General features: G+C 40.5%; 1 protein-coding gene and 1 long non-coding RNA gene across 7 annotated transcripts in view; one reads left to right on the top strand and one right to left on the bottom strand.

Moving 5' to 3' along the window:
* Positions 1-4520: 4520 nt before the first annotated feature.
* LOC309373454 lies at positions 4521-6991 on the bottom strand. Its single transcript, XR_014170043.1, has 2 exons — positions 6838-6991; positions 4521-4912 (listed from the first exon to the last, which is right to left on the bottom strand). It is a non-coding gene; the product is annotated as an uncharacterized lncRNA (long non-coding RNA).
* Positions 6992-7008: 17 nt separating this feature from the next.
* The window catches only part of ST18 (ST18 C2H2C-type zinc finger transcription factor), a 187858-nt gene continuing 168102 nt past the window's right edge, over positions 7009-26764 (top strand). For 2 of the 6 annotated variants that reach the window (XR_014170004.1, XM_081917512.1), the window contains exons 1-2: positions 8010-8161; positions 8419-8554. Coding sequence is in view for 5 of the 6 variants with exons in the window: in XM_081917512.1 (XP_081773638.1) it covers positions 8123-8161; positions 8419-8554 (175 nt within the window). In the remaining variant the exon portion in view is untranslated. Of the gene's footprint in view, positions 7085-7107; positions 7220-8009; positions 8162-8418; positions 8555-26764 lie in introns of those variants that run through there. The other 4 variants (XM_081917514.1, XM_081917513.1, XM_081917510.1 and 1 more) reach the window with 4 other exon arrangements.

Consider the following 26764-nt stretch of genomic DNA (forward strand, 5'->3'; position numbering starts at 1 on the left):
GGAATCCTCACTTGCCAATGTGAATTATCTTTCAGATTCCAGGTTGAGAATAAGCATCACTGTTGCAACTAAGTGCCAAGTGAAGTGTGCCCCTAAATATCAGTTAAAAAAAAAAATTAAATTATGAAATAGATCTGTGTTGCGAAAGGCTTAGTTACAAAACCAATTATGTCTGTGTTAGCAATTCCTGAGCCTCTGTGTCCCTCTTGTGGCACAAAGTGGTTTCTGCCACTACTTGTTTGTATACCAAAATCTAAATGCTCTTAAAATACAGGATTTTTGTTCCTCTCTGTTAAGAGACAGTAATTCAACCTGGAGCTGTTTAATCATTGGAGAGGATAATTTGTGGCTTTGCTAGATTCTTCCTTTTAGGTGTTCTGAAAGTATGAGAAGTCTATATACTTTATCCAAGAACCTGTTTCAGTATAGTTATTGTCTTCTATCATACCATCCAAACCAGGGAATGCTATGAAGCAATTGTAGATCAAGACTCCAAGGGTCATCTATTCTAGTCCAACCCTCTGCAATGCAGGAATCTCAGCTAAAGCACCCATGACAGACGACCATCCAAAATCTGCTTAACCCCCACCCCAACTCCTCATATTTTTCATTTCCCAAATAAATTAACATAGCTACCCCCACCAAGTTTCTCTTGATGCACTAAACATGCTGCAGATTGTTTCCATGAACTTGCCTTGCCTTTTGCTGCTTCTTTATCCCTAAGCAGCCTTTATATATTTTGAGCATCCACATCAGCCCTGTCTGGGTATCTGAATACATTATGGGGAAGAATAGAGCAAGGAGCCCAGCCTGCCATTTAAGAATGTCCAGTCTTTTCTTTCAAACGATCCTGCATTTTTACAACTGTTGAATGACTGGGAACCATTCAAAAACAGGGTTCTTGATTGCTTGGGAAATGCATACACCTCAATATGAATTTCCAATCACCAAAGGAGGTATGCATGCTATGTTTTGTTAATTCTACTGGCTAGCTTCCATGGGTTCTTTCATTTCCCACCACCTTAAATGTGCTTAACAGATAGGAATATGGAAAGTAGAGCACTTTTCAGATGTTGTGTAGAACTGACTTCCCCAGCATGAGGTCCTCCAAATGATTTGGACTACAACTCCCATAACTCTTGCCTGCTGAGGTGAATGGGAGTTGTAGTTGAAAACATCTGGAGGACCTCATGCTGAGGAAGGATAGCTTGGAACATGTAGAAGGGAAGCAGCATTGCCCAGTCCATCTCTGCTCCCAGCTTCTTCACATTCAAATGTAGGTGTTCATTGATTCTATACAACAACAACTGCATGTGTTTAAGATATTTCCACATGCTCATTTCTAGTTCCCAATTACGCAGAAACAAACTTATGACTGTAAATTAACAGTGGATGGGATGCATGTTCATGTTACGTTGAAAACATTGATGTTGGGAGTGAGGATAGCAAGTTTAATTCCCCTCTGTCCTCCACAGCACAGGATACACTATTTTGGACCACCATTCTGAATTTAGAGAAAGTGCTGTGGGTGCTACTAACAAAATGGCATGGCATAACACAACATGGCTGCTGTAGGGCTGTAGCATAACATGGAATTAGAGTATAGCCATTGCTGTCCCCACCCCTTTGTAAACCTCAGATTTACAAAAGGAGGTCTGCTATGTCCTTCTGATCTTGACTGTGAAGATCACACAATACTAATTTATCTTTCACACATATCCACAAGCCAGTTAAGTCGCTCTCATGTTCCTCCCTCTCATCATTCCTGGAACATGAAGATGGTGGTGTCCCAATGTGCTGATGAAAATTAGCTGCCAGGTGAGGCCATTTAGATGAACTTTAATGATGTTTTTTAACATGCACTGGAATCCAAGGCATAAGAAGAGGTTAAAATATGATTTTTAAGTTCTCTGTGACGAGCACAAGATCAATTATCTCATCACTAGTAATGCAGCCACATGCTTTGAAAAAGGTCCAATTTGTGCAAAAATAATAATAAAAGGCTTCCCATCTGCCTAGCAACCAAGGTCATTGTGAACATTTAATCCCGTTTGTACTGGCTTTGAACTGGACACACATGCAGTTTATAGCTCCCCCTCTTGCACTTTAAAAATATTTCAAATGGCACTGGCTGCAGCTACCCAAAATTTTGATCTCACTTCATGATTGCAACAGTTATCTGCACAAGACAATCAAAACTGTTGTGTGTGCAATATGTGTGTGTGTGTAATGAGAGAGAATCTTGCAGGTGCAAGTGTTAGTCCACCTGCCTGAAGGGCTCAACCACACTCTGTAAATTAAGAGAAAATGTGTTTTTCCTAATCAGATCCTTTAAAGAGAATAGAACTTGGCAATCAACTGCCATTCCACCCCATAAATGAAGCAACACATTTAGGGTTAGATTACCTCTGTCAGTTTCAGTAGTTAGCAGGATGATATTGACTGCAAAAAGAGGGTAGTTTCATTTGAGAAACAATTGAAATTCAGTTGCCAGAAATAAAAAAGGGGGGGACCCTGTCCCCTTATTCAAAGAAAACAAAAAAGCTGTTTCTCTGCAAATGTCAACAGGTTTTTCCTGAGATATTTAATTAAAAGAAGGAAATAAATTCTAAATGTGATTAGGTGCTATTACTGATCAAGTTTGAAAACAGAAGTTTGTTGCTTCACTCTTAGCCTTTTCCTTAGTTTTGATTTGCTTATCTTTTCATTTAATCTGCATCCATTTCCCTACACACACACACACACACACACACACACACTGTTTTCATGTTTTCCTTTGCAGGGTTCTGCTTTTTGGAAAGCCCCTCCAATATGACCATCTCTCTAAGCACCATAGCTTCCACACAATCTTTTCAACGGCAACCACGCCCTCCTGTCCTCTAAGTACTATCTTGGCAGGCAGCACTGAGAGGAGGAGTCTGATCTTTAAAAGGCTTTGAAATTGTGCTGTTAACAATAAAGAAATAAAGCAACAAGCCTTTTTTTTTAAAAAAACATGTTTTTAAAAGGCCTTTGAGCAATAATCCATCTCCACCTCTCTCTCTCTCTCTTTTTTTTTACCCTTTGTGCTAGAGGCTTTTTATTATTTAAATTTGCCGAGTAACAAAGAACACCCCCTCCAAATGTTCCATTTTGAACAATTGAAAGTTTATGTGCTAAATAAATAAATATACATGTGTTGGGCTAACAGTTGCTTCTGTGAGTGCATCTGCAGTAGCCTGGCAGGGCAGGCTGTGGAAGGGATGTGTATTGTGGGCCAAACAGGCTGTAGGGAAAGACAAAAGCATCAGGGAGCTTTTGCTGAGTGGGGGTGGGCAGGTGGTCGAGTACTTCTAAGTTCATTATAAGAGTGGTTTACCCAGCCCTTTTATCCTATTTGAATTCAGTCTTTCTCAACTACACAGTCCCTTTCCTGGAAATGAAATGACAAGAAAAACAGTTCATTTTAATCTCCTTGTTATTGTTACAGCTAAGGATGGGTAAACTTATCTCTCTCTCCCCCCCCCCTTATTCCATGACCCCTCCCCAGTCTTTTAAGTTTAAATTTTCCACATTGGCCTGGGCCCTGGATCTTTAATGGCTAATCTCACACTGGGAAAGCCAAGTGAGGTCAGGGTGTTGCTCTGAAGAGGAGCCTATCTACTTTTAATGTGATAGAAAGTAACAAGGAACTCGAGGTTTCATATGAGCAGCGCAAACAAGGATAGAATAAAGGTAAAAAGGTAAAGGACCACTGGGTGGTTAAGTCCAGTCAAAGACGGCTGTGGGTTGCAGTGCTCATCTCACTTTCAGGCTGAAAGAGCTGGCGTTTGTTCACAGACAGCTTTCCAGGTCATGTGGCCAGCATGACTAAACTGCTTCTGGCGCAATGGAACATCGTGATGGAAACCAGAGCATGCAGAAACATGGTTTACCTTCCCACCACAGCAGTACCTATTTGTCTACTTGCACTGGTGTGCTTTCAAAGTGTTAGGTTGGCAGGAGCTGAGACAGAGCAACGGGAGCTCACTCCGTTGCAAGGATTCAAACTGCCGACCTTCCGATTGGCATGCCCAAGAGGCTCCGTGGTTTAGACCACAGTCACTACAATGAAAAGAAAAGAAAACCCTGCTGCAGCTGTCTACAGGGAAGTAGGTATGAGATATATCTGACCTTAAGGAGAATCAGTCCTGGCTGAACTGGTGGTGGTGATGTTTTCTACCAGCATGAAAGCCACTCTCATGGTTTAGCATTTGGAGAAAATAAATTACCCACTGGAGAAGTGGGGCTCTTCTCTCTTGAGGCTACTTACCACCTGCCAAACCCAATGGGTCCTCCTATTTTGTACCTTCTCGTGTGACTCTCTTTTTCTCTGTATGAAAAAAGCAAGACCTTTGTGCAATCCTTGGCTTTACTCCACTCCATTATTAGCTGTTGTTAGGGAAGACGTCACTCAGCTACATTAGTAAAGAAACAGCAATTTGAACACACTATAAACATGCAACACCAGATGGCGCCAGAGAGCAGGAAATTTTTAAATGTGGTTTTCCATAAGGATTTATTTCCTTTGTTATAATGATCTAATTTCTGACTTATTTCTAGTGTTTCTTTTCCTGTATCTAGATCCACCCATGGCAGCAGCTGTAAACTGCTTGTAAACTGGGATGGGCATTCTAAACTGCGATCAGCTGCCATCTCCAGAACTACCAGATGCTTAGGAGCATTTACATTAGGAATGATGTGAACTGGAGAACTATGGGTTCTTCATCTCAGTCAATCTCCATCTCAGTCATTCCCCCTTGCCTCATCACTTGCTTGCAGGAAATGTGCCCACTTGTCTCCTTGCTACAGTTGCCATCATCTCCTTCTCTGCTGCTCAGAAAGCAGGTGCCTCATGGGTGAATGGACAGCCTTCTTGCTTCTCGGGGATTTTCTTTCACCAATGGGGAAAAGGAGGGATGGGGGAGAAATTCAATTCACATTTAAAGTCAGTTTCCTAAGCAACACACAAACTGAAAATTCACACTTCTACGAATTATGCAGTGTAGCTCTCCAGCCAAGTAATGTGTACAATAATGCATATCCTAAGGTAAAGTGTGCATTACAATGTATATATTTGTCAAGACAGCATACAAAAATGCATTATATGGGGATTTTATTGCAAAAATGTTCATATTAGGCAAAAAAATGTGTGTATTAGAAGAAATCTGCACAAACATGTACTAAAATTTTCATGAGGACTTTAAAAAAGCAAAAACCCACAAGCTGCTGCAGTAAGGTTAAGAATGGATTTTAAGAATGGAAAAATGAGAAACCGTGAGAAACAAAAATGGACAGATTTGCCTATTCCTATTCAGTCTCTTTTGGATGCTATTGGTCTTGGCCATTAGGCGATGGGGACCTAGTCAAATGTGAACTAGAGCAGCTTTTCTACGTTTGGGGATTTCAAATAATGAGAGGAAACCAGTAATTAAAGCACCTCCATGGGAAATGGCAAGTGGCTAATTAACGAGCAACTAAGAAGCTATCTATCGGTAATACTGCGGAATAGGAAGCAATAGGAGAAGATGGCATAGAATTAGAAGTTGCAGGGAACCTTTGGTGACTTCTGAATAAACATTAGAGAAAGATTTTGACCATTGGGGAAGATTGCTAGAAGGTAATATGCTGCCATATTGTGTCCTGTGCTTTTAGTTTATCTTGGAAAAGTAGCTGCAGAGGGCAGCAAGTGTCAAAGTAACCCCCCAAAAGATAAAAATGTTACAATGTTGTTGCTGGGTTGCTGTTGTTTTGAAGACACATTATGCCAGGGAGGGAAGATATTAACAAATTCAGAATTGATAGACTTTAATTGGAAATTATGTATTTAAAAAGCCCCACCCCAAATAGTTTCTGGGGATTTATAATTGGTTTATTCTTTCCCTCCTTGTAATTATAGAAGGGGAATGTAGCTGTGAATTTTGGAATAACTAAATTCTGGAAAGGAAAAAGTGTGGCCACTTTCGGTAGCGGTGTGACTGAGACTTGTCTAGGATCAATAGGTTGTTTTTTAGAACAGGAACTTCTCTGTTTAAGTCTGGTTATACAGTATTGAAATTTTAGATACCGTCCAAATCATGTGGCTTCTTTACTATGTATTAAGCATGTCTTTATGAATTTTGATGTTACTATATGTTGCATTATTCACATTTTTAAAATTCATGTTTCTGTCCCACCTTTCTTCTCAGAAAAGTAGAATAGTGGTAATAGGAGGTGGGGTGAGAAGATATTACTACAAAATACTATTCCTGAAGTAAAAATTAAAATTAAATGTAATAATGACAAAACATTCTCTTACAGCTTGAAAAATTATTCCCTGTGAGAATATTTAAATGAAACAACCACCCCCCCCCCATGTTTCAGCATATCCAGCCTATACGTACTATGTGTGGAAAGGTAAATTGTGAGATAGTAATTTTAAATGCCATGGGGAAAAACCTTTATGCAAATATAGCCCCACTTGAGAAATAATCATGCACACACCCCACCCAACATACATAGCTGTCCCAATCCAGAGAGCTGGTGAGTATTCTAGTCTTCATGTATTTCCTGTACATCTAATTAAGAAAGCAGATCCTTTAACTTCAAAGAAAGCACCATGTACACATGTACAATTACGGCATAATGCTGAAGTGGGTGCCTCATCGTCGTTCTTGTTTTTCTGCTATATTGAAACTCAAAAATACCCTTCAAGGAAAGCAAAGACGAAAGCAGAAATATAGATTTGACTGATAATCATAAAACTTTGAAAAATGGATATTCTAAATACAGCAGTAATTGGTTTGCTGAAATCCAGGGCTTTTTTCAGTTGGAACTCACAGGAACTCAGTTCCAGCACCTCTCAGGTGGGCGTCGTTTCCATTATAAGAGAACATGAGAGGCAATCAGGGTGAGTTCCTGTAAGAAAGGCACTGGGGTCTAATTTGATTAGTAGAATGTAATCTGCTGGGCGGAGCATCTGCTGTGTTCTGGAATTGGCCCTTCCCTTTGGGTGTTCCGTTAAGTTCAGTTAGAGAAACCAACTTCCATTTTTGCCTCAGGATGTTGTTTTAGTTTCTCTCAGACAGTATGTTATTGTGTTACAGTTTTCTTTATTATTAAAGCTTTGTTTGACATATATGTGAGCCGAAAGAAAGACATATATGTGTGCTGAAAGAAAAAAAAAACTTCTGCAGAAGAATGGTAGAATATCCTAAACTGTGTGAGTGAGGGGATATTCCCAGTCTGACAGGAGAATTGATTTTTTTAATCGCTCCCCCCCCCCACAACAGTTCCATCATCTTTTTTCTAGAAAAATAGCACAGCTGAAATCTATTTCCTCAATAGAGTTACGTAGGTCAATCTTACTCGGATATCCCTAACTTTATACAGTAAAGTGGTACCTCGAACGTAATCCATTTCAGAAGACCATTCAATTTCCGAAACATTTGAAAACCTAAGCATGCATTTCCAGAAGCATTTATGTCTGGAAAACTCAATACAGAAGCCGCGTGGCATGTTCGGCTTCCGAAAAGTATTTGAAAACCGAAGCAGTTACTTCTGGGTTTTCGGTGTTTGAAAGCCGAAATGTTCGACTTCTGAGATATTTGAATACCAAGGTACCACTGTATTCTGATAATTTCATGTCCCGCTAACTTTGACCCACTGGGCCTTCTGTTTAAAGATTGAAGTTTGTGTGCGTGCTTGTTTTCTTTCTTAAAGAGAAGCGAGATGTAATGGCCACGTGCACAGAACATGTTTGTAACTTTATTCTGTCATATAATAATGCAAAGAAATCATACTATTACTTTCTTCACTAGAGGACAAACACACACACTCACTCACACAAAGTTGTTTACAGAAGTGCCTTGTGGTGACTGGCATTGGTATCACTCGGTTCCATGCTCTGCAACAATCAGCCGGCCTCATGGGAGATGTGACCACAGCTTGGGACATGGGACCGTTTGTTCACTCACTTTCTGTGAAAAGAGTTCTGAAATGTGTTTTGAATGGACAGCATTTTCTTTGTGTAGTTAGTAAATAACACAGGGCAAAGTTAGTCAGCAAGTTACAGAGCCTTCTGCATTCTGATTCTTTGGGGCCCTTTTGTACCAAGCTGGGCAGGATGTTTTTCATGGAATGTGACCTTGCTGCAAAACCGGAGGTAAGGAGAAAATGTTGGAGTAGTAAGCTAGGGAATACTTTGTCATACTGCTGACGGAAGATCTTGTGAGAAGATCTGAGTGACTTGACTCTTCATGTAGCCACTCTACTGTACATTACAGTGTCTTCTGATGTGTTTGCTCAGCATCTGGTGTGAAAACCTCTAATGTGCCAGTAGGGGCCTGCTTTGGATTTAATTTTATTTTGTCAGTGCAAAACATGAGGGCTAAAGTGAAAATACTTATGTCTTTAATTTAGAAAATAGTAAGGAAATGGGATCCATCTGCCTGCGTCAATCTCAAAATCCCTGGAACGGAAGGCAAAACTGTGTGCAAATTAGTAAATGACAGAGCCGGGGACCTTTTGGGCAACTGTACCGAATCGCCAGGTAAAGGTAAGCTGGTATAAAATCATATATCCCTGAATTATGTGGAAGTTCTCTGTCATTCTTTCTTATCATGAGCTTATCATTCCTTATTCTCCCTTTGTTTTTACCCATAAACTATGGTCAGACTCCAGGTGATCTATCCACAGGTTCCCATAATTCTGCTCACATTTCCAGAAACACTAATTTGACTTAAAAAGGAAACTGGTCATTCATATTGCACTCCTATCCATGTCTATGCAGAAGTAAGCCCCACTAAGTTCTGTGGGACTTACTCCTAGGTAAGTGTTTATAGAATTGCAACCTATAGAGCTTAGAATCGTGCTTAGTTGCATTGTTATGTAAAGCAGATACTTCTAAAACTACTTCTAAAACATGGCAATCAGTGATGTGGCTCTTTAGGAAGATAGGAGGAAATGCATCATGGAACAGAAATGAATTCAAGAAAGTTTTTTAAAAAAAACAACACACAACTACTTCAGCTCATAAAAATTGCTAAGCCACAATACTTCTCAGGAGGAGACTTGTTGTATACAGTGTAAGTGCTCCAGAAATCATGTGATTGATTATGGCTATTTACTATGTTCCGTTCAGGAGAAAATATAGAAATAGTTTTGCTGGTTTTTACTCAGGAGACGTGCTTCTTACGATAAGCGATAGAACCGCATTTGTTGTTGCAAAACCAGTACTGATTAATATTGGATCCTGACTTTGCCTCCTGAGAATAGAAGAGCTCCTTCTGTCTGTGGAAGGCTTCTGACTCAGTAGAGAAATGGGGAAGACATAACTTTCCGAACTCTTAGAATAGGGAGGTGCAAGATAACTTGCATCAATTTCCTTCCATCTCGCTACAGCACCCTATGTCCTTCAATGTCTGATCTGGGGATTGGGAACCCCCTGCAACAATGTGGCATTTGCCCACTAGTGAAAATGACTTTTTATTGGTGAGAATGTCCCAAGTGGAACTGGTAGCAAATTCTGGATCCAATCCATTATGTTTGCTTTCTGCTAGAAAATGTGTTTATTATTGTTGTTACATTAAGTGGGTACTTAGCAATGAAAAATAGTAGGCTATATATTATACAGTAACTGTAGGTCTTGTGCCATATTGTGATATATATATATATATATATATATATATATATATATATATATGCTTTCGTAGATTTTCACGGGTACAGGAATGCAGGTTTTGGTGTCCTCGGGTGTCTTCCCGTGTAAAAGTTGGGGTGTCTAGGCGACGTTTCGACGAGGTCTCACTCGTCATCTTCAGGCTGGTGCTTTCGGCTTCTTGTTACTGGAACAGAGCAGGATCTCAGTGTTTGAGTTCCTATAAATACTGTTGAGGGGGTGTGGTGTATAGCCTCCAATGTTCTGGGCAGAGAGGAAGTTCCCAGGCTAGTATGCCTTTTCTTCTTTTGTTCCTTAATTACTTGAGGGATATCTTGAGTGATTTCTTGAGTGATATCCTGAGTACCACTTAGGTGGGTCATTAGGTGTGGATTAGTTGCTAAAGTCTAGACACAAAGACTTTAGCAACTAATCCACACCTAATGACCCACCTAAGTGGTACTCAGGATATCACTCAAGAAATCACTCAAGATATCCCTCAAGTAATTAAGGAACAAAAGAAGAAAAGGCACACTAGCCTGGGAACTTCCTCTCTGCCCAGAACATTGGAGGCTATACACCACACCCCCTCAACAGTATTTATAGGAACTCAAACACTGAGATCCTGCTCTGTTCCAGTAACAAGAAGCCGAAAGCACCAGCCTGAAGATGACGAGTGAGACCTCGTCGAAACGTCGCCTAGACACCCCAACTTTTACACGGGAAGACACCCGAGGACACCAAAACCTGCATATATATATATATATATATATATGCAGGTTTTGGTGTCCTCGGGTGTCTTCGGACACCAAAACCTGCATTCCTGTACCCGTGAAAATCTACGAAAGCATATATATATATATATATATATATATATATATATATATATATGCAGGTTTTGGTGTCCTCGGGTGTCTTCCCGTGTAAAAGTTGGGGTGTCTAGGCGACGTTTCGACGAGGTCTCACTCGTCATCTTCAGGCTGGTGCTTTCGGCTTCTTGTTACTGGAACAGAGCTCTGTTCCAGTAACAAGAAGCCGAAAGCACCAGCCTGAAGATGACGAGTGAGACCTCGTCGAAACGTCGCCTAGACACCCCAACTTTTACACGGGAAGACACCCGAGGACACCAAAACCTGCATTCCTGTACCCGTGAAAATCTACGAAAGCATATATATATATATATATATATATATATATATATGAAACTCCTCTGTTGGGACTTGTATTTCAAACACATGCAAGTATTTTTTCCTGTCTTAGAGTTTTCCCATTAATTAAAAGTTGCATTAATTTGTTGGAGCTTATTGATATTACACAACGACGGAATAACTCTACTATATGTTAAGACAGTAAAGTTAATAGTTTGCATTCAGTCACTTACAACAAATAATCCACTAGAGGTCAGTGCAGAGTGCTGGAACTGAGCTTGTACCTACGCTGAATACTTTAACCAGCCTTACTAAAACTGAATGTTTCTTTATGCTAGTATTAATGGTAAAACCTTAGAATACCATACTCATGTTAGAACAGATTAGTATGAATAAAGCAATGCATGCTTTGTAGGACAGACTTGGAATTAAAATTCCAATAACAACTATATTGTATGTTTCAAAAGGTGCAGCACCAAACAAAAGAAAGTGTATGTGAGAGAGTGAGTGTGTGTGTTTGTGTGCGCGCGTGTCAAAATTGTACTATGTAAAGCAAAATACACAAAATGTTTTTTGTGGAACCCTTCCTCAGATGCACAGAAATTCAGTTTATTGCTTCTTAAAGGAAATATCTTTCAAAGCATAAGGTATCATTTTACCATTTTATTATATTGTTCTTCGTATCCATTTGGTAGCATTTTTAAAGAAACTTTCTCACAATGAATGTCCATCATGACTTGGGAATGGAAGGGAGGTGGGGAGGCCGTGCTCCACTAGGTTGTGTGGTCCAGTACATCAAAGTTTCCCACCCCCAACTATTTCCTAGACTGCCCTGTGGCATCTACAGTAGTGGCTGGTGACCATTGGGGCTGTTTGGGCAGAAGGCAGAGGTGAGATGGGTACCTGAACAATGATCTGCTGGGCAAGGTCTCCCTCTCTACCCATCCATCAGTTCTGAATGTGTGTGTGTGGACTGAAAACTGTGCTAGGTCATATCACTATGCGGTGGCCTGGCAGGGCACAGCTTCCATTGCTTCCCATATTGGCCTAGAGAAGCACCTCAGAAGGTGAGTAGCAAAGCCATGGACATGTTGGTGGAGAGGGAGAATGGTCTAATATGCTGGTAGAGTGGAAGGAGCTGGATCACGCAGAGAGGAGGGTTGTGTGTGCGTGCACTGATTTATGGGGTGGGAGGAAAGGGAGAGGAGCAGGGCATTATAATGGTGTATGAGTTTTATTAATAGATTTATATCCTGCCTTTCAGGACAAGTGTCCTCACATGGTAGTATAAAAGGAGTTGTAAAATATATAAAAACAATTTAATGAGTAATTAAATATGCCTTGCCTGGCAGAGTTAAATATGTTTAATTCCTCCTTGAAATATGTGTTGTGACCTAGACTCAGTGCTGGTCTTAAATATGTTTAGATTAGTAATACCAAAATGGCTTCCCTCCAGTGAGATGGAGGCTGGAAGCAACAGAATAGTCTGATTTTGGAATCTGCTGCTTGAATCAATAGTTTTATATGGCTTCATGGATATATATCAGGGTAACTTACTACAGCTCTTCCACCACGCCTTATCCCCTTAACCCAAAACCCTCAACCAGGTATAATGCTTAAACTTTGTTCTTAACATCTTATGATTCAACCTTAGTTCTGTTCTTGGTTGCAAGTTATAATTCGAGGTTCTGATCTCATATTACCCATTTTTCATTAAAAAACACACAACTGAATTCAGATCCTGATGCTATGTACTAGTGGCAAGCCTGAATCAATCTTTCCCTAATATATGCAGGTTCCCATTTCTTCCCACTACACACCAGTCTTGGCCTGTGATACTTGGGATGCCCCCTTGCTGACCAGTCCCTTTCAGAGAGTCATAAACAATTTTGAACATTAATTATATGTGATTCCATAATTTGTCGTGGACACTTCTAATTTTTCCTGTCCATTATCGTAAGTCAAAGGTAGAAGCAGGATATTAAACAGCCTCCTGTGGAACATGAAAGGTGTCCTGTTAAAAAGTTTTAAAAAGATATGAAAGTCACATAATTTATGAGACTAGTGCTGCAATCATCCTGACATGGAGCTATAGTTTTTAAATCGGCTTTCCCCCAACCTGCTGTTTTGGACTACAACTTCCATCATGCCTGACCATTGGAGATTTTGGTTAGAGCTGAAGGAAACAGGCATGCAAAACATTTGGAAGGTACCTCGTTGTGGAAAAATGGTAAATGTAACTGTATAAAGCTATCTGGGCTTCCTTGTTTAGTAATTATTTATAGTGACTGGAAACAATTCTTCAGGGTGTCAGGCAGGAATCTCTTCCAACCTTACCCAGAGATGCTTGAGGACATCTGCATGCAAAACTTGTGTTCTTACCACTGAGCTGTAGTTCCTTCCCTTGTGTCATCACTCAGTAGGGACTGACTGTAGGGTGGAATCTACACACATATAAAAAATGTTCTGAAAATGCTTTTAAAAAAAGCTTTTTAAAAAAATACATTGAATTTTCCATAAGGCTCACCATCGCCATCTAGCGTCACATTGCACATTGCACTTAAAACACACCTAAAACATTTTATTTGCAGCTGTGTAGCTGAGGAGGTTAGGTCCAAGAATCTGCAAGAGCTTAGATAATGTAAGGTGCAAGCTATGGATTTGTGGCTACATTTCACTGGGCAATAGCTTCTGAAAAATGGTATCTGGGGCAACTGTCTTTGAGGGCAGCATGTATTTTGACTATTACCTGCTGAAGATTATCAGATTACTCTAACATGTTGCACATTGTTCCAGTGCATTTGGGTAGAAGAATATTGAACATTTGTTTCCTATTGCAGGATGGGCAGTCACCCACCCTGAGCTGTTGTCTCTCTTCACCTGTCACAGGTTTGCCTCTTGATTAATGATTCACAGATCCTGAAGTAGAAAAAACTGGGAGCAAGTGGCTTCCCTCTTTACATTTCTGCCTTTTGCTCCTGCCCTAGAATGCAATAGGCCAACTATTTGTGTTGCTTCAATGAATTTTGTTTACAAGCCAAATTGCATAAACATCTGGTCTCTTCTATAACATATGGAGCATCAAAAGCCTTAACATTTGCAGATAAAAATAATAGGCTGACTTCAGCCAAATACTATATTTTAGAGACCCGTCATTCTCACTGTTCTGTTGGCACAACACCAGAAGGTTGAGGGCCTGGGACGCAGTCAGCCTAGACTTTATTCTGAAGTTGGAGTCCAGTGATTGTATCCACATTCCCTAGGCTTTTGGTGCCCCTTAAAAGTGAGGAGGGGAACAGCCACTTTTTTGACAGATACTCCACTATGAATAGGCCTATAAGATACAATTTCAAATACCTGTCACCATTTACACCCATTTCCAGGCCCAGAAATGTCATAAGTGGAGATGCTGCCATTGTCCTGGTTGAACTTGGTTGAAGTTCATTGTCCTATGAACTTGTCTCACCCACAATGCAGGGCTGATGACTGAAGGCTTTCTTCTTCTTTTGACTGAACTGAAGGACAAGTCAACACATCCTCCAACCCACCACCATTCCATGTACAAAAGCTGCTTAAACTGGCAGCTAACTCTTCAACATGAGCAACAGAACATCATCCTCCACTGCACCTGAAGGCTAGTTTAGGAGATGTAGAGAGGGTGAATGACATACAGAGATCTGTTCTCCAACACTTGTTTGTAGTACTCACTCTGTCTAATGACTGAGCCAGCCCTGATTATGACTTGAGTGCCATTTCGCCAAGAAGTTATTCTCCAGCTTACAGTGGGAAGTGAGGTTCTGCAGGTATGTGGCCAATGTTCAGGTTGACCATTATCCTTTGTAAAACCTGTACACAAAAATCCTTTCATTTTATAGCCTTATACTCAATGAAGTTCTGATTGATTGCTATGAACTCTAAGACCTGAGCAAGTTGTCTTCAAGGGTATCTTCCCTCTATTCCAATCAGTTATTCCAAAGTTTGCTGAAAATGTTTTATGCATTTGTTGTCCTGTTTCAGACTTAAAACTCACTCTTGTTCCCATGTGTGTTTTCAAGCAATTCTCAGGTAAGGCTGGTCCTAGGAATAACAATTCCTGTGGCAAGTGGTGGGGTGGGCAATACAATAAGGTCCATATGTGTATCAGTGTTTTGAACTGGGAGACAGCTCTCTGAAACTGATGAGCTTTTGTTTAATAATAATAATAATATTTTATTTATACCCCGCCCTTCCCAGTTCAAAAACCGGGCTCAGGGCGGCTAACAACAAATTTAAAACACTTTAAAATACTTAATTATAAAAGCAGCATAAAATTGTTGGTTTCTGCTTCCCTCACTGAGCAGCAGAAGTGCTTGTCACAAGACAGGTGTTTACATTCCACACAGTCTGTACTGTTGGAGGTTTTCCCACGGGAACGGGAGACTGGATATGACGTACACTGGTTTCCTGTTTTTCACTGTTCTTTGCAGTTTCACTTTTGAGTGATTCTCTCCGTGCTTTAGAGGAGAGATGACGCTTTCTCTGCTCCGGCAGAGGGAAAATGTTTTTCTGTAACATACCAGCTTTGAACTGTAAATAAAGTAGTATAGAGCATGTTGGCTCATACTTCTCATCATTCCGCTGTGCACTGGACACTGCTTATCTCCAACATTTGGTTATGGGCCCAGAAAACGCAGTGTTTTGAGGATGCACTTCAGAAGTCGGGCTCCTGGCAAAGGAACAAAGGAGCAAGGAGACAAAGTGCCGGCAAAGCATCGGAAAGCAGCAGAGAGACGGAACGCACGGTATCTGCTCTGCGCGTCAAAATGATTGATGAAGGTATGTGCTACTGCTCCGGGCAGCCTGCCAGCTTCTAATTAATGGCTTTATGGCTGGACTTTGAACTTTTATAGCCGGTTTTGCCGCGGCACAGGCAAATGGCTCAAAGGGACGCTGTGCTGGGGGAAAACGAAAGTAAAGTGCAGCTGCAGCTCTATGACGCAGCAAGAATTTAGCACAGCATAGAGAAAGCACTTGGGGACTTTTACTTTTGAGCTTGCTTTTGGAATGCAGTTTGAAACAGCTGCAGATAAGCAACGTAGCATACAGAAAGGCGCAGGCTCAAAGGCAGAGGCTGTTTTGATTTTGCTTTTGGATTGAGGCAGCTGTACACAGACGCAGCCAGTATAAAGCAGCTTGATTTAAAGCAGCAGTGATGGCTAGCTGCAGAAGGCTGGATGAAGCAAGTGGGGAATTTGATACCACTGGTCAGCCAAATGCTCAACTCACAGTAGCTTCTGATACTGCCATGATTCAGAATGAAGCAGATCGGCGGGGTGATAGCTGCATGAGAAATGGGGAGACTTCACAGACGTCATCCCATAGTGCAGTGGAACCACCAGATGGCGCCAAAGCTTTGAAGGCAGTGAAATGCTACTCGTGTGGACGTCTAGGCCATATGAAGAGGGAATGCAGATATCCCAGGGCCAAGACAGAGCAGCGCAGCGAAAGCTCATCGCGTGGAAAAGGCCAGAGCAAAGGCAAAGGTCCGGTGTCCAGGACAACGCAGCACAAGGCAATGGTCTCACGCTACGCTCCAAAGGTTAAAAAGGTTGCAGAGGTTGCAGAGGTCCAGAAGACGTCTAGATCTTTCTTCGTTGTTGATTCAGCTGCAACGCATCACATGTGCAACGATAAGCGACTGTTCGTGTCTTTTACACCGCAGGAAGGTGCAATTCACCAGGCGGATGACCACACCATTCCCAGTAAAGGCTACGGAACTGTTGTTCTTCACAGTTTGGACTTATCGATACAGGACGTGCTTTATGTGCCGGATGCCAAGCATAATCTGCTCAGCGTTGGACAGCTGATTGAGAAGAAGATTGACGTTTCCTTTAAGAACAATAGATGCATCATCACCAAGAAAAATGATTATCAATTGTATGCTGAATTTGTTGATCGTTTGTTTGTTTTGTATTATGATGATGTTGTGCAGGATGACACTTGTTGCATTGCAGGTTCTAACAAAAGTTTGCATGCAGAATGTATTCACGATTTTCATCGAAAATTTGGTCATTTGCATTTTGAGGCAGTATCTAAAATGCCTGCCTTGGTTGAAGGTATGACTATTAAACCCTGCAGGTACCACATGAAGTGCAAGGCATGCGCAGCAAACAAGGTGAAAATGGCTGCAAAAGGTAAGGTGTCTAGTAGGCAAGCTACAGAACCATACCAAATTATTCATGCTGATTTGGTTGGACCACTAGCGCCCTCTTTGGGTGGGAATAGGTACTTCATGGTTCTCATTGATGCATTTTCCAGATATATTTATGTGTACAATCTCAAGCAGAAATCAGAGGCTTTTCCTAGGTTCAAGGAATTCTGTGCTTGGTTGGGTAATGTGCATGGTAAGAAGATAAGGATTCTTTTCACTGACCGGGGGGGAGAATTCACTTCTCAGCAGTTTGAAGCTTTTCTGGCTGAGAAAGGAATTCAACACGATTTGTCTAGTCCTCGCTCGCCATGGCAGAATGGGCTTGCGGAACGAGCAAATCAAACATTGCTTCAAGGGTTAAAAACCTTGCTGCATGATGCAAATCTTCCAGAGAGTTATTGGGCCGAAGCTCTCTCATGTTTCACTTACAGTTATAATCGCAGGTTATCTTCAGCGATTGGTTGTACCCCCTATGAGAAGATGTTTGGCAAGAAGCCATACATCAAACACATGAAAATTTTTGGTTCAGATATGTGGGTTCACTCACCACAAAACTCCAAGTTAGACAAGCGTGGATTGCATGGTATCTTTCTAGGTTATCAGAAAGGGTCTTACAGAATAATGATGACTGACTCTAAGGAAATTAAGCTCACAAGAAGTGTTGAGTATAATGCCAAGTGGGGGGAGAATGTGGGAATTTTCCAATGTTATCCTGATGACAGTGATGAGACTGAGGATAGTCAACAGCAAAAGCAACCGCAACAACCCACACCCACTGATGAAGGTTCTGATTCTGAGTCTGAAACTGAATCAGATGATTCAGAGGATTTCAAGAGTGCGAAAGCCTCTATGCGACCCTCTGAAAGCTCTGATCAAGAATTGGAGGAACCATTGTTCACAATAGGTCGCTTTTCTCCTAAGAAGGAAGAGGAGAGTGTTGAAGACTTAAGGCTAATTCGTAGGTCACAGAGAGCCACAAAAGGCAGACCTCCAAAGAGATTTGCTGATGAGTTTGCTAAGATAGCAGTAACAGCTGTTAAAAGCTCCAAGAAGGTTTTTGAACCTTCAAGTTTCCAAGAAATCCAGGATTTGGATTCAAAGGAAGCTGAGCCATGGTTAAATGCCATGAAGGCTGAGCTTGATTCCTTGGAAAGGAACAAAACATGGGAGCTTGTTCCAGTAGTTCCAGGAATGAAATTGCTTGGAAGCAAATGGGTCTTCAAAGCGAAGACTGATCAAAATGGCAAGATAGTCAGACACAAAGCCAGGTTGGTAGCCAGAGGATTTGCACAGGTACCAGGTGAAGACTATCACGAGACCTACTCACCCACAGTGAGGTATGAGAGCATTAGGCTTATGCTCAAGCTAGCTGCAGAAGAAAATCTACACATTAGTCACCATGATGTGAATACAGCTTTTCTGTACGGATCTCTAGGTGAATCACTTTATATGCTTCCACCTGATGGCGTACAGGTAAAACAGGGATTTGTTTGTGCTCTGAAAAAGTCCCTTTATGGTCTCAAACAAAGTGCACGGTGTTGGCACACAAAACTCACTGAAGTATTGTTTTCTCTAGGTTTTAAGCAAGGGAAATCTGATCCATGTGTATTTGTCAAAGAGGAGGGGCAAAAGAAACTGTATTGTTTGTTTTATGTTGATGATCTTTTATTCTTTTGGAAAGATGTCACAATGTACAATAACGCCCTAGCTCAACTGAAAGAGCACTTTGACATGAAAGATCTTGGTGAGGTAAACAACTACCTATCTCTGGAAATAGAGAGAGATCAAGATGGTGACATTCTAGTACACCAGTCACGGAAAATTGCTGATGTGTTAAGCAAACTAAACCTGATGGATGCTAACCCTGTAGACACACCGATGACAACAGGTTATCAGGTAGATGACACTGAAGAAGCATTTTCTGACACTACACTGTACAGAAGTGTGCTAGGCAAGCTAAACTTCATTGCCAGATGTTCAAGACCAGACATTGCTGTAAGCTGTAATTTGCTAAGCAGACAAGTCAACAATCCTACTGTTAAGGATTGGAAAGCTCTGAAACGCATAGCGCGGTATTTGAAAGGCACTATGCATTACAGACTGAGATTTAACAATCAGAAGTCTGGTGGTCTTGAGATATTTGCAGATGCAAGTTTTGGAAGTGACACTACAGACAGGAAAAGTACGTCTGGAGTTTGCTGTAAGTACAATCAGGGTCTATTTGATTGGTCATGCAAGAAGCAAACAACAGTTAGCTTAAGTACTTGTGAAGCTGAACTGAATGCACTGTCTTATTCACTTAAAGATTGTGAATGGTTGTTACAATTGTGCAAAGACATGAAAATTCCTGTCAAATGTCCAATCCAGGTTTACCAGGACAACAAAGCATGTTTGGCTTTGCTGAATTCTGAAGGTTGTAAGCAAAGCACGAAGCACTTGCAATTGAAGGTGCAACATGCTAGGGAACGTATTCAGAAGGGACTCGTAACGGTGTCCTATATGCCAGGTAATGAAATTCCTGCTGATGTATTGTCCAAGATTGTATCAAGGGATCAACACTGTACCTATGTGCAGAAGTTGGGTTTGTACTGATATTGTACGAACACGCTGCCCAGTGATGTTCACAGAAAGGGGGAGGATGTTGGTTTCTGCTTCCCTCACTGAGCAGCAGAAGTGCTTGTCACAAGACAGGTGTTTACATTCCACACAGTCTGTACTGTTGGAGGTTTTCCCACGGGAACGGGAGACTGGATATGACGTACACTGGTTTCCTGTTTTTCACTGTTCTTTGCAGTTTCACTTTTGAGTGATTCTCTCCGTGCTTTAGAGGAGAGATGACGCTTTCTCTGCTCCGGCAGAGGGAAAATGTTTTTCTGTAACATACCAGCTTTGAACTGTAAATAAAGTAGTATAGAGCATGTTGGCTCATACTTCTCATCATTCCGCTGTGCACTGGACACTGCTTATCTCCAACAAAAATACAGTATAAAAACATGAATAACAATAAAAATCAAAAATCAATTAGATAATCCCGTATTAATGAGTGCACACTGAGAAAACTTCTAAAAGTATTAATAAAGTCAAGGAGAATCTAGTTATCTCTGGTTCTCAGCTGGGAATGCTTTGATGTATTGAGGTTCAAGAGTCCTACCCACAAAGCAGCACTTAAAAAATTGTACAAAACAGTTGCTTAGCCTGTTTGCTCATCACACTTGTCCAATGCTATATACTGTGCTGTATCAGCAGGGAACCAATAGCACATGGTCCTCCACCATCTTGTATTGAACCATTGGACTACACATAAAAATTAAATGAATTCCTTATTTTGGGAGACTCTGCAGATGCTATAGTCTACGGAGTTAATACTGTATAACATGGAGCTGAAAATCATGCTCATTACCCTGTGAATGTTTTCCCACTATTTTTCACTTCAGCTTTACAGTAACATGTCAGTAGGTTTACCTTCAAAAACCTATATGACTTTTTAATAATAAAAACCTAACTAGTCATTTGAATTATTCTCATTTATGCTTGAGCAGGTGGCATCTGCACCTGCTTGAAAGCATTTCAAAAACTCAGAGGCTGAATCTTGGCGCCAAAGTCTTCAACCCAAAGGTATTCATTTTCCATTTGAAAATCATACTGTAATGTACATAAGATAGTCAAGGCTGCAGTTAGAGGAGTTGGTCCAGCTGTCTGATTTATGAGGCTCACTCCTGCATACTCTACCCTGGAAAATCAACTCTCACATTTGCATTGCAACAAGAGAGGTTTTCTAAGACACAGTATGTGGTGAAGAGCACTACATATTGGCAGGCAAAATTGATCCTTTGCAAGTCAAGAGCTACAGAATGGCTTAATTTCCAAAGCAGTACCTATGGGCCTTTGGACTAAGGACCATATGTGCTATGGGAGCTGGTGGATTTGTATGCTTAAATCGGAATTGTACTTCTGAAACAGAGGCCAAGAGCTCTCTGTAACATTAATTCCCAAAGGGTTTAGATTGCAGGAGTCTTGCGGGTTACTTGCCAGGCTGTCAGGCTTATAAATTTGTAACATTTAAACTGGGATTATTTCTGATACTTGATTTAACTTGGATTTATGAAGAGAGCATAGGATCAAGAGGCTTAAGATCCAGTGTGCTCTAGTGGATAGTTAAATTTGGATCAGAGTTCAAATCACCAAGCTCGCTGAATGGCTTGACCAAAACTATCTTTCAGCTTCAGGTCCCCATAAAGCTCCAGAAGAGAATTAACTATGCATTCTTGGAACATGCCCAGGCCCAGGAACTCATCTCTGCCAGCAGAAATGGCTTCGTTTCTTTAAAAAGAGGGTGGAACTAAAACAAGAAATAGTTTGTGTTTGTATTGTGTACAACATCTGCACTCTTTGGCATTCCCCTAAAAGTTCTGGAACATTTTTGTAGGGCCAGTATTGGGAAAGCTGTCAGATCTTGAGGGACATGCTTAATGGAAGCTGCCTGTTTTCAGGAAGAGGGTGTCCTCAATGCTCCCCCAAAATGTTGTTTTCATCCAAAGTTGGCATTGTCTGAAGGGCAATTTTCAGTGTGATGAAGAACTCCTACCCACTCAAATTCAGCTGTGTCATATGTTTAAATAGTGAAGATTATTATATAGATGCATATAAGAATTGATAAACTGGATCTCTGAAAAATGCAGACACGTCCTGTGTGTGTCATTACAGCATTTTCATATGTCTAGGTAAGGGGTCACTGAAATTCTTGCTATTTCAAGGGAGGAATTAATTAGCATCACCAGCACGATCCAGTTAGGTGCTGCATGTGCATTGGAAGCAAGCTACCATATGCACACACTTTTCAAAATGGAGATTTGGGCACACATGCAAGCACTGTGCTGGTCTGACCTGTCCTCAGCAGGAATGCATAGCAAGGCAACAGGGTCTTGTGACCTTATATAGTTCCAGGTGATCAACTTGGTTTCAGAAAAAGCTGCAGGTAAACTGAAGCCTCATGCCCAGATTACTTACCATAAGCTGCCCTGCCACATCACTGAGGAGTGTGACTTCTTAAAGGGTCAGCCTTCTGGCCTGAAGGGGAGCACTTCTTTGCCCTGTGGCTTATCTAGTGTGCTCCTTACACCACTGGGCAGGCATTTTGGAGCAGGAAACACTTGGCTCCCCAGGTGAACCAGGCTCAAGGGAAGAAGTTTGTGAGAGTCCTGGTTTGGAGTCCATAGGTCATGGCCATCAGCCTCAATTTCAGAACTGGGTACCTGGTTTTGTTCATCCAACAATGTAGTAGCCCCAGATGTTGCTACTTATCTTCCTCCACCTCTGAACATTGGCTGTTGCTTGAGTCAGGATCTTGACATGTGCCTGTGATGCCCCAACCTGGTCTAGCCACTGTTGCTTTGTAAGTATAGTCCACTGAGAAAACTTAGAGTCATGCTGCACACCTGTTCAGGGGAGGATCAAGAGGCTGAATTAACCAAATGGGTCTTTGCCAGATAACTTATTGGCAGAATTATATCTTCTTTTACTGGACTCTGAATGTGCAGCCTTGGCCACTGCAATGCACTTTGTTGAATCATTGCCTAGAAATAGGATCTGGCTGTGTAAGACTGCAGTGTCAGAAACCAGTGTTGTATATCTTAAGCTTGAAAATGTACAATGAACAGTTATAGTTTCAGTAATCTGCGTGAATTGGGGTTAACACAACAATAGAACGTGTACACTTTTTTTATAGAACTTCCTGTACAAGTATGTATTTTTTTAAAAAATTATAACTGGCAAATTCCCATTCCTTTGTCTGCAGCTCATTTCAGTGTTCCTTCCTTCCAATAGTACCATAAAGAGAATTTGTGCATATTGTACATATTTGTAGTTGTGTCATGTCAATCCCATCTCCAGATATGAAAACAAGATGTCCTATTGAAGCTCTGCTCATTTTGTTAAATTGCTGTGTGCTACCCCTCTCAAATAACTAAATCATCTCTTTATGGTGGGAGGAAATGAAGCATGTATTATATTACTTAAACAGGAAAAGAAAACTGTAGTGGCTATCATGAACAAATAAACGTTTAATTACAGGGGAAAGAGGTTGGGGTGGAATCAATGCTTTTGTGTTGATTTTTTACCCTTTTCCTAAACTGTATGGGCATAATTTTGTAGTTCTATCTGCACCTGTGGCCTTTGGACCTAATGATTATGACAGATGGACTGGACTATATTAGAAGAATTTATTGCAGAATCCTTCTGTAGATATCTGTGCCATGATAGACATTGGATGTGGTGCATGGGTGTATTTATTAGTGCAGTCTTCCTCTCCACTTTATGTGTTTCCTTTGAGTCTGATGGGGTTTGCTATGTATGAGTACAGTACAATGGTATAAACTCATTTTTCTCTTATCTGTTATGGAATCTTTTCTTGCCACACCCAGTAAGTGAGGGTGGGAGAGGAAGGCAGAGCATAACACTGGGGCAACCCTATGCCATTCTAGAAACAAGGAGAAAACAGAGATAAAAGCAGCATTCTTGGCAACACTGCCATGACACACCTTCATGATCACACTTGCTGACGATTCCCATATGTTAGATGTACATCAAAGGGACTAGTCAATGTAAAGTGGTGGCTGAATAACTCCTTGATACTATCCACTTCAGACAGCAACAAATAGAAATAGCGAAAAGTTACAGGATTCATGACAGACAGGAGTTTGAATCTGATGGCAGCCCAAATGCTGCACACTATGGCTCTTCTGCAAGGAAAAGTTAGGGCAACAGAGGGAATTAAAAAATACTTTCTCTTCTCATGATTAGTCAGCTCCATAATTCAGTAGCAGGAAATTTCCACAGAACTTCCATAGGCAGCAGGGAGGGAATCCCAGTAAAAGGGCTTGAATCCTCCTGTACAAAGAATTCCCCCACTGGCACTGTATGCAACACATCTGCATTAATGTCCATATGAGGGAACAAACCAATTTTTTCGTAAGGCAGAATAGAATGCTTGGTCTTAAAAAAAAAAGTACACAAATAACACGGCCATTCTCATGCAAGTATAAAAGAGATTCTGACAAACATCAGGAATAATTTTCTCACTGTAAGAGCTGTTCAACAGTAGAACAGGCTTCCTCAGAAGGTGGCAGACTCTCCTTCATTGGAGGTTTATAAGCAGAGGTTGGATAGCCATCTGCCATGGATTCTGAGATTCCAGCATTGCAGGGGATTGGCCTAGATGATCCCTTGCAACTCTGCAATTCTCGGAGATTCAAATTGTTCATGTTGATGTGCAGTTCTGTCACTGTGCTTGGCTTCCTAGATCTAAGTTCTACTATAGATGATATGCCTTCAAAACTTTTGATTTAAAAAAAAAATACATAACTTGGATGTTGCTTAAATGTTCCTTATATTTCATATGCTGGCTTCCTCAAAATATCTTTCAGTTAACACTGTCTTCAGAAAGGATGTTCTTGGAGACAGTCATTACGTATATGACCGATATGGAGCACATCCAAACTTTTCATAACAGTATATTCCATATCTAATTGGAGCATAAGTATTGGCTATTGTATCCTGCACTTTGGTGTAATTCCCCACTCCCAAACAGCTTAGATGAGAATATTTCAGTTTCTTGACATCTCAACTATCCGTGGTTCCTATTTCCAATCCTATACACACTTTCCTAGGAATCATTCCCATTTAGTTTCACAGGAATTACTACTTGAGCCTGCATGTGTAAAGGTTGCATTATAAGCTTCACAATGCTGATACAGTCCTGCAAATATATTGAAACATTTTGAACAAGGAAAGCTTTTGTCAAATGGTTGGGACCATCATTATTTGCCCGGTTGTCAGTATTTAATGTAAGACGCACTGTGATATTCCCCATGCAGAACATTTATTTCATAATGGATATTTGTGTGGAAAATTGCTATGGATGCTAATATACTGTTGAGCTCAAATCATTGCATAAAAAGGAATCGACTTAGAATAACTTGTTTTCAACTAATGTGTTGGACTAGATTGGTAGGGTTGCATCCAACTAGTCATACACAGAGTAAGCCAATTAACGTAATGGACCTAAGCTAGCCATGTCATCTCAGTTCAGTGGGTCTACTTTGGGTAGAACTTGCACTGGGTGCAATCTATGGCCTTTTCCAGTCAGCTGAAGCTTCCCGTCATATTGTTGTATTTTATTGCTTTCTCTAGTAAAGCCATAGCATGAGATTAAATTGTTCTTGAAATAAGGCACTGCTTTGGAATTTCTGACTGCAAATCTATATTTTTTAAAATAGGACAGTTCTGGATGATGGTTGTTGAGCATCTTGATCGTCTTTTTTAGTATATTGCGATGAAAGGTTATATTTAATGTTAAGAATAGCAGTGAAACAAGCATGCTACTTTCTTGCATTGTACAAAGACTTTAGAAGGATGGAAGAAGAATTTTGGCCATGGAAGTGTTGTTGTTGTTGATGAAAATGATAATGGATTCATGCAGTGGCAACCCATATTATGAAATATGTAGCTGAGAAGAAAAACTTTCCAAACAATTGGAACACTTTATTGGCTGATTGTAAAGTTCACACAAAATTTACAGGTCTATGCCTATTATCAATGCATTACAAGATCGTAGGTGTAAAAAGAATTGTGAACCTGGGCATTTTACAAGCATGATTCACATTTTACTGGGTGTGTTTTCACATTATTCGGGTACATGTTGATCTTTTATGTCACTGACTGGTATAAATTACTCATCCTTTTTAATGAAATGTCAGTTCAGTATTTTGTTTGAGACAAAGCAACAAAAAGTATGTGGTGGAAGAACAGAATGTATTATTTATTTCACTCTTTGAAAGAAAACACGCACACGAACTGCTTCCACTTCTGCTTTGAATTGTTTACCTTATTGTGAGGGATGGGGAAGAAATCTGATTCAGTTCACATTTAAAGTTGAATCTGTCAAATTCATACTTTTTGAAACAATATGAGAACTGAAACACAACTATCCTTCAACATTCACATTTATCCAAATTTTATGATTTGATTAGCCAGCTGAACAGGGTTTACAAAAAAGCATATATTACAGGAAGGTGCGAATAATAATATGTTCATAGAATCATAGAATTGTAGAGTTGGAAGGGACTATGAGGGTAATCTAGTCCAACCCCCTTCAATATAGGAATCTTTTGCTCAGCATGGCACTTGAAAAATGAAATAAATCAAATGAATGGGTCTGCCAGAAATAAAATACCCTTCCTTAGTTGCAAAGCTATCAGTCCTGGGTTTTCTGGTTCAATGCATTCTAGAAAAGTAATAGCTGAGGACAAAAATAAAGGCAATCTGAAGTATTTTAGAGTAACATTAGATGTTTGTTAAGGTAATGTTCCCCATTCCTGTTTTCTGTATGCTCATTGATATGTGCACTGTTTCTAAGGTACAGATTGTTCAAACCATAGATATTCCAACTCCAAACCAATAATCCAAAAATGCCATTGATGTCTCCCTCTTTGCTTGACTAATTCTAAAATGATAAGTGCTGAAATGGATTCCAATGGAATCTGTTTAAGTGACTGAAACAAAACTCTTCATAACTTGTTTTTAAGTGTATTTCCAGTGAACTTCAGTTTCATATATTTATAATAAACTGGAGTTCTATAGTTCAAGAGTTCTCTCATTAAACAGCTGAATGCTGTCCCCTTTGCACGTGCATCACTGAAGAGGAAAGGAAATAAAAACCTTGGGGTATATCTGCAATTTCTTGAGTGCAAGCCAAAGATTTTCCTGGATTTTGGC

The sequence above is a fragment of the Podarcis melisellensis genome, assembly GCF_964234715.1.
Source record: "Podarcis melisellensis genome assembly, chromosome: 7".
Classification (NCBI taxonomy): Eukaryota; Metazoa; Chordata; class Lepidosauria; order Squamata; family Lacertidae; genus Podarcis; species Podarcis melisellensis.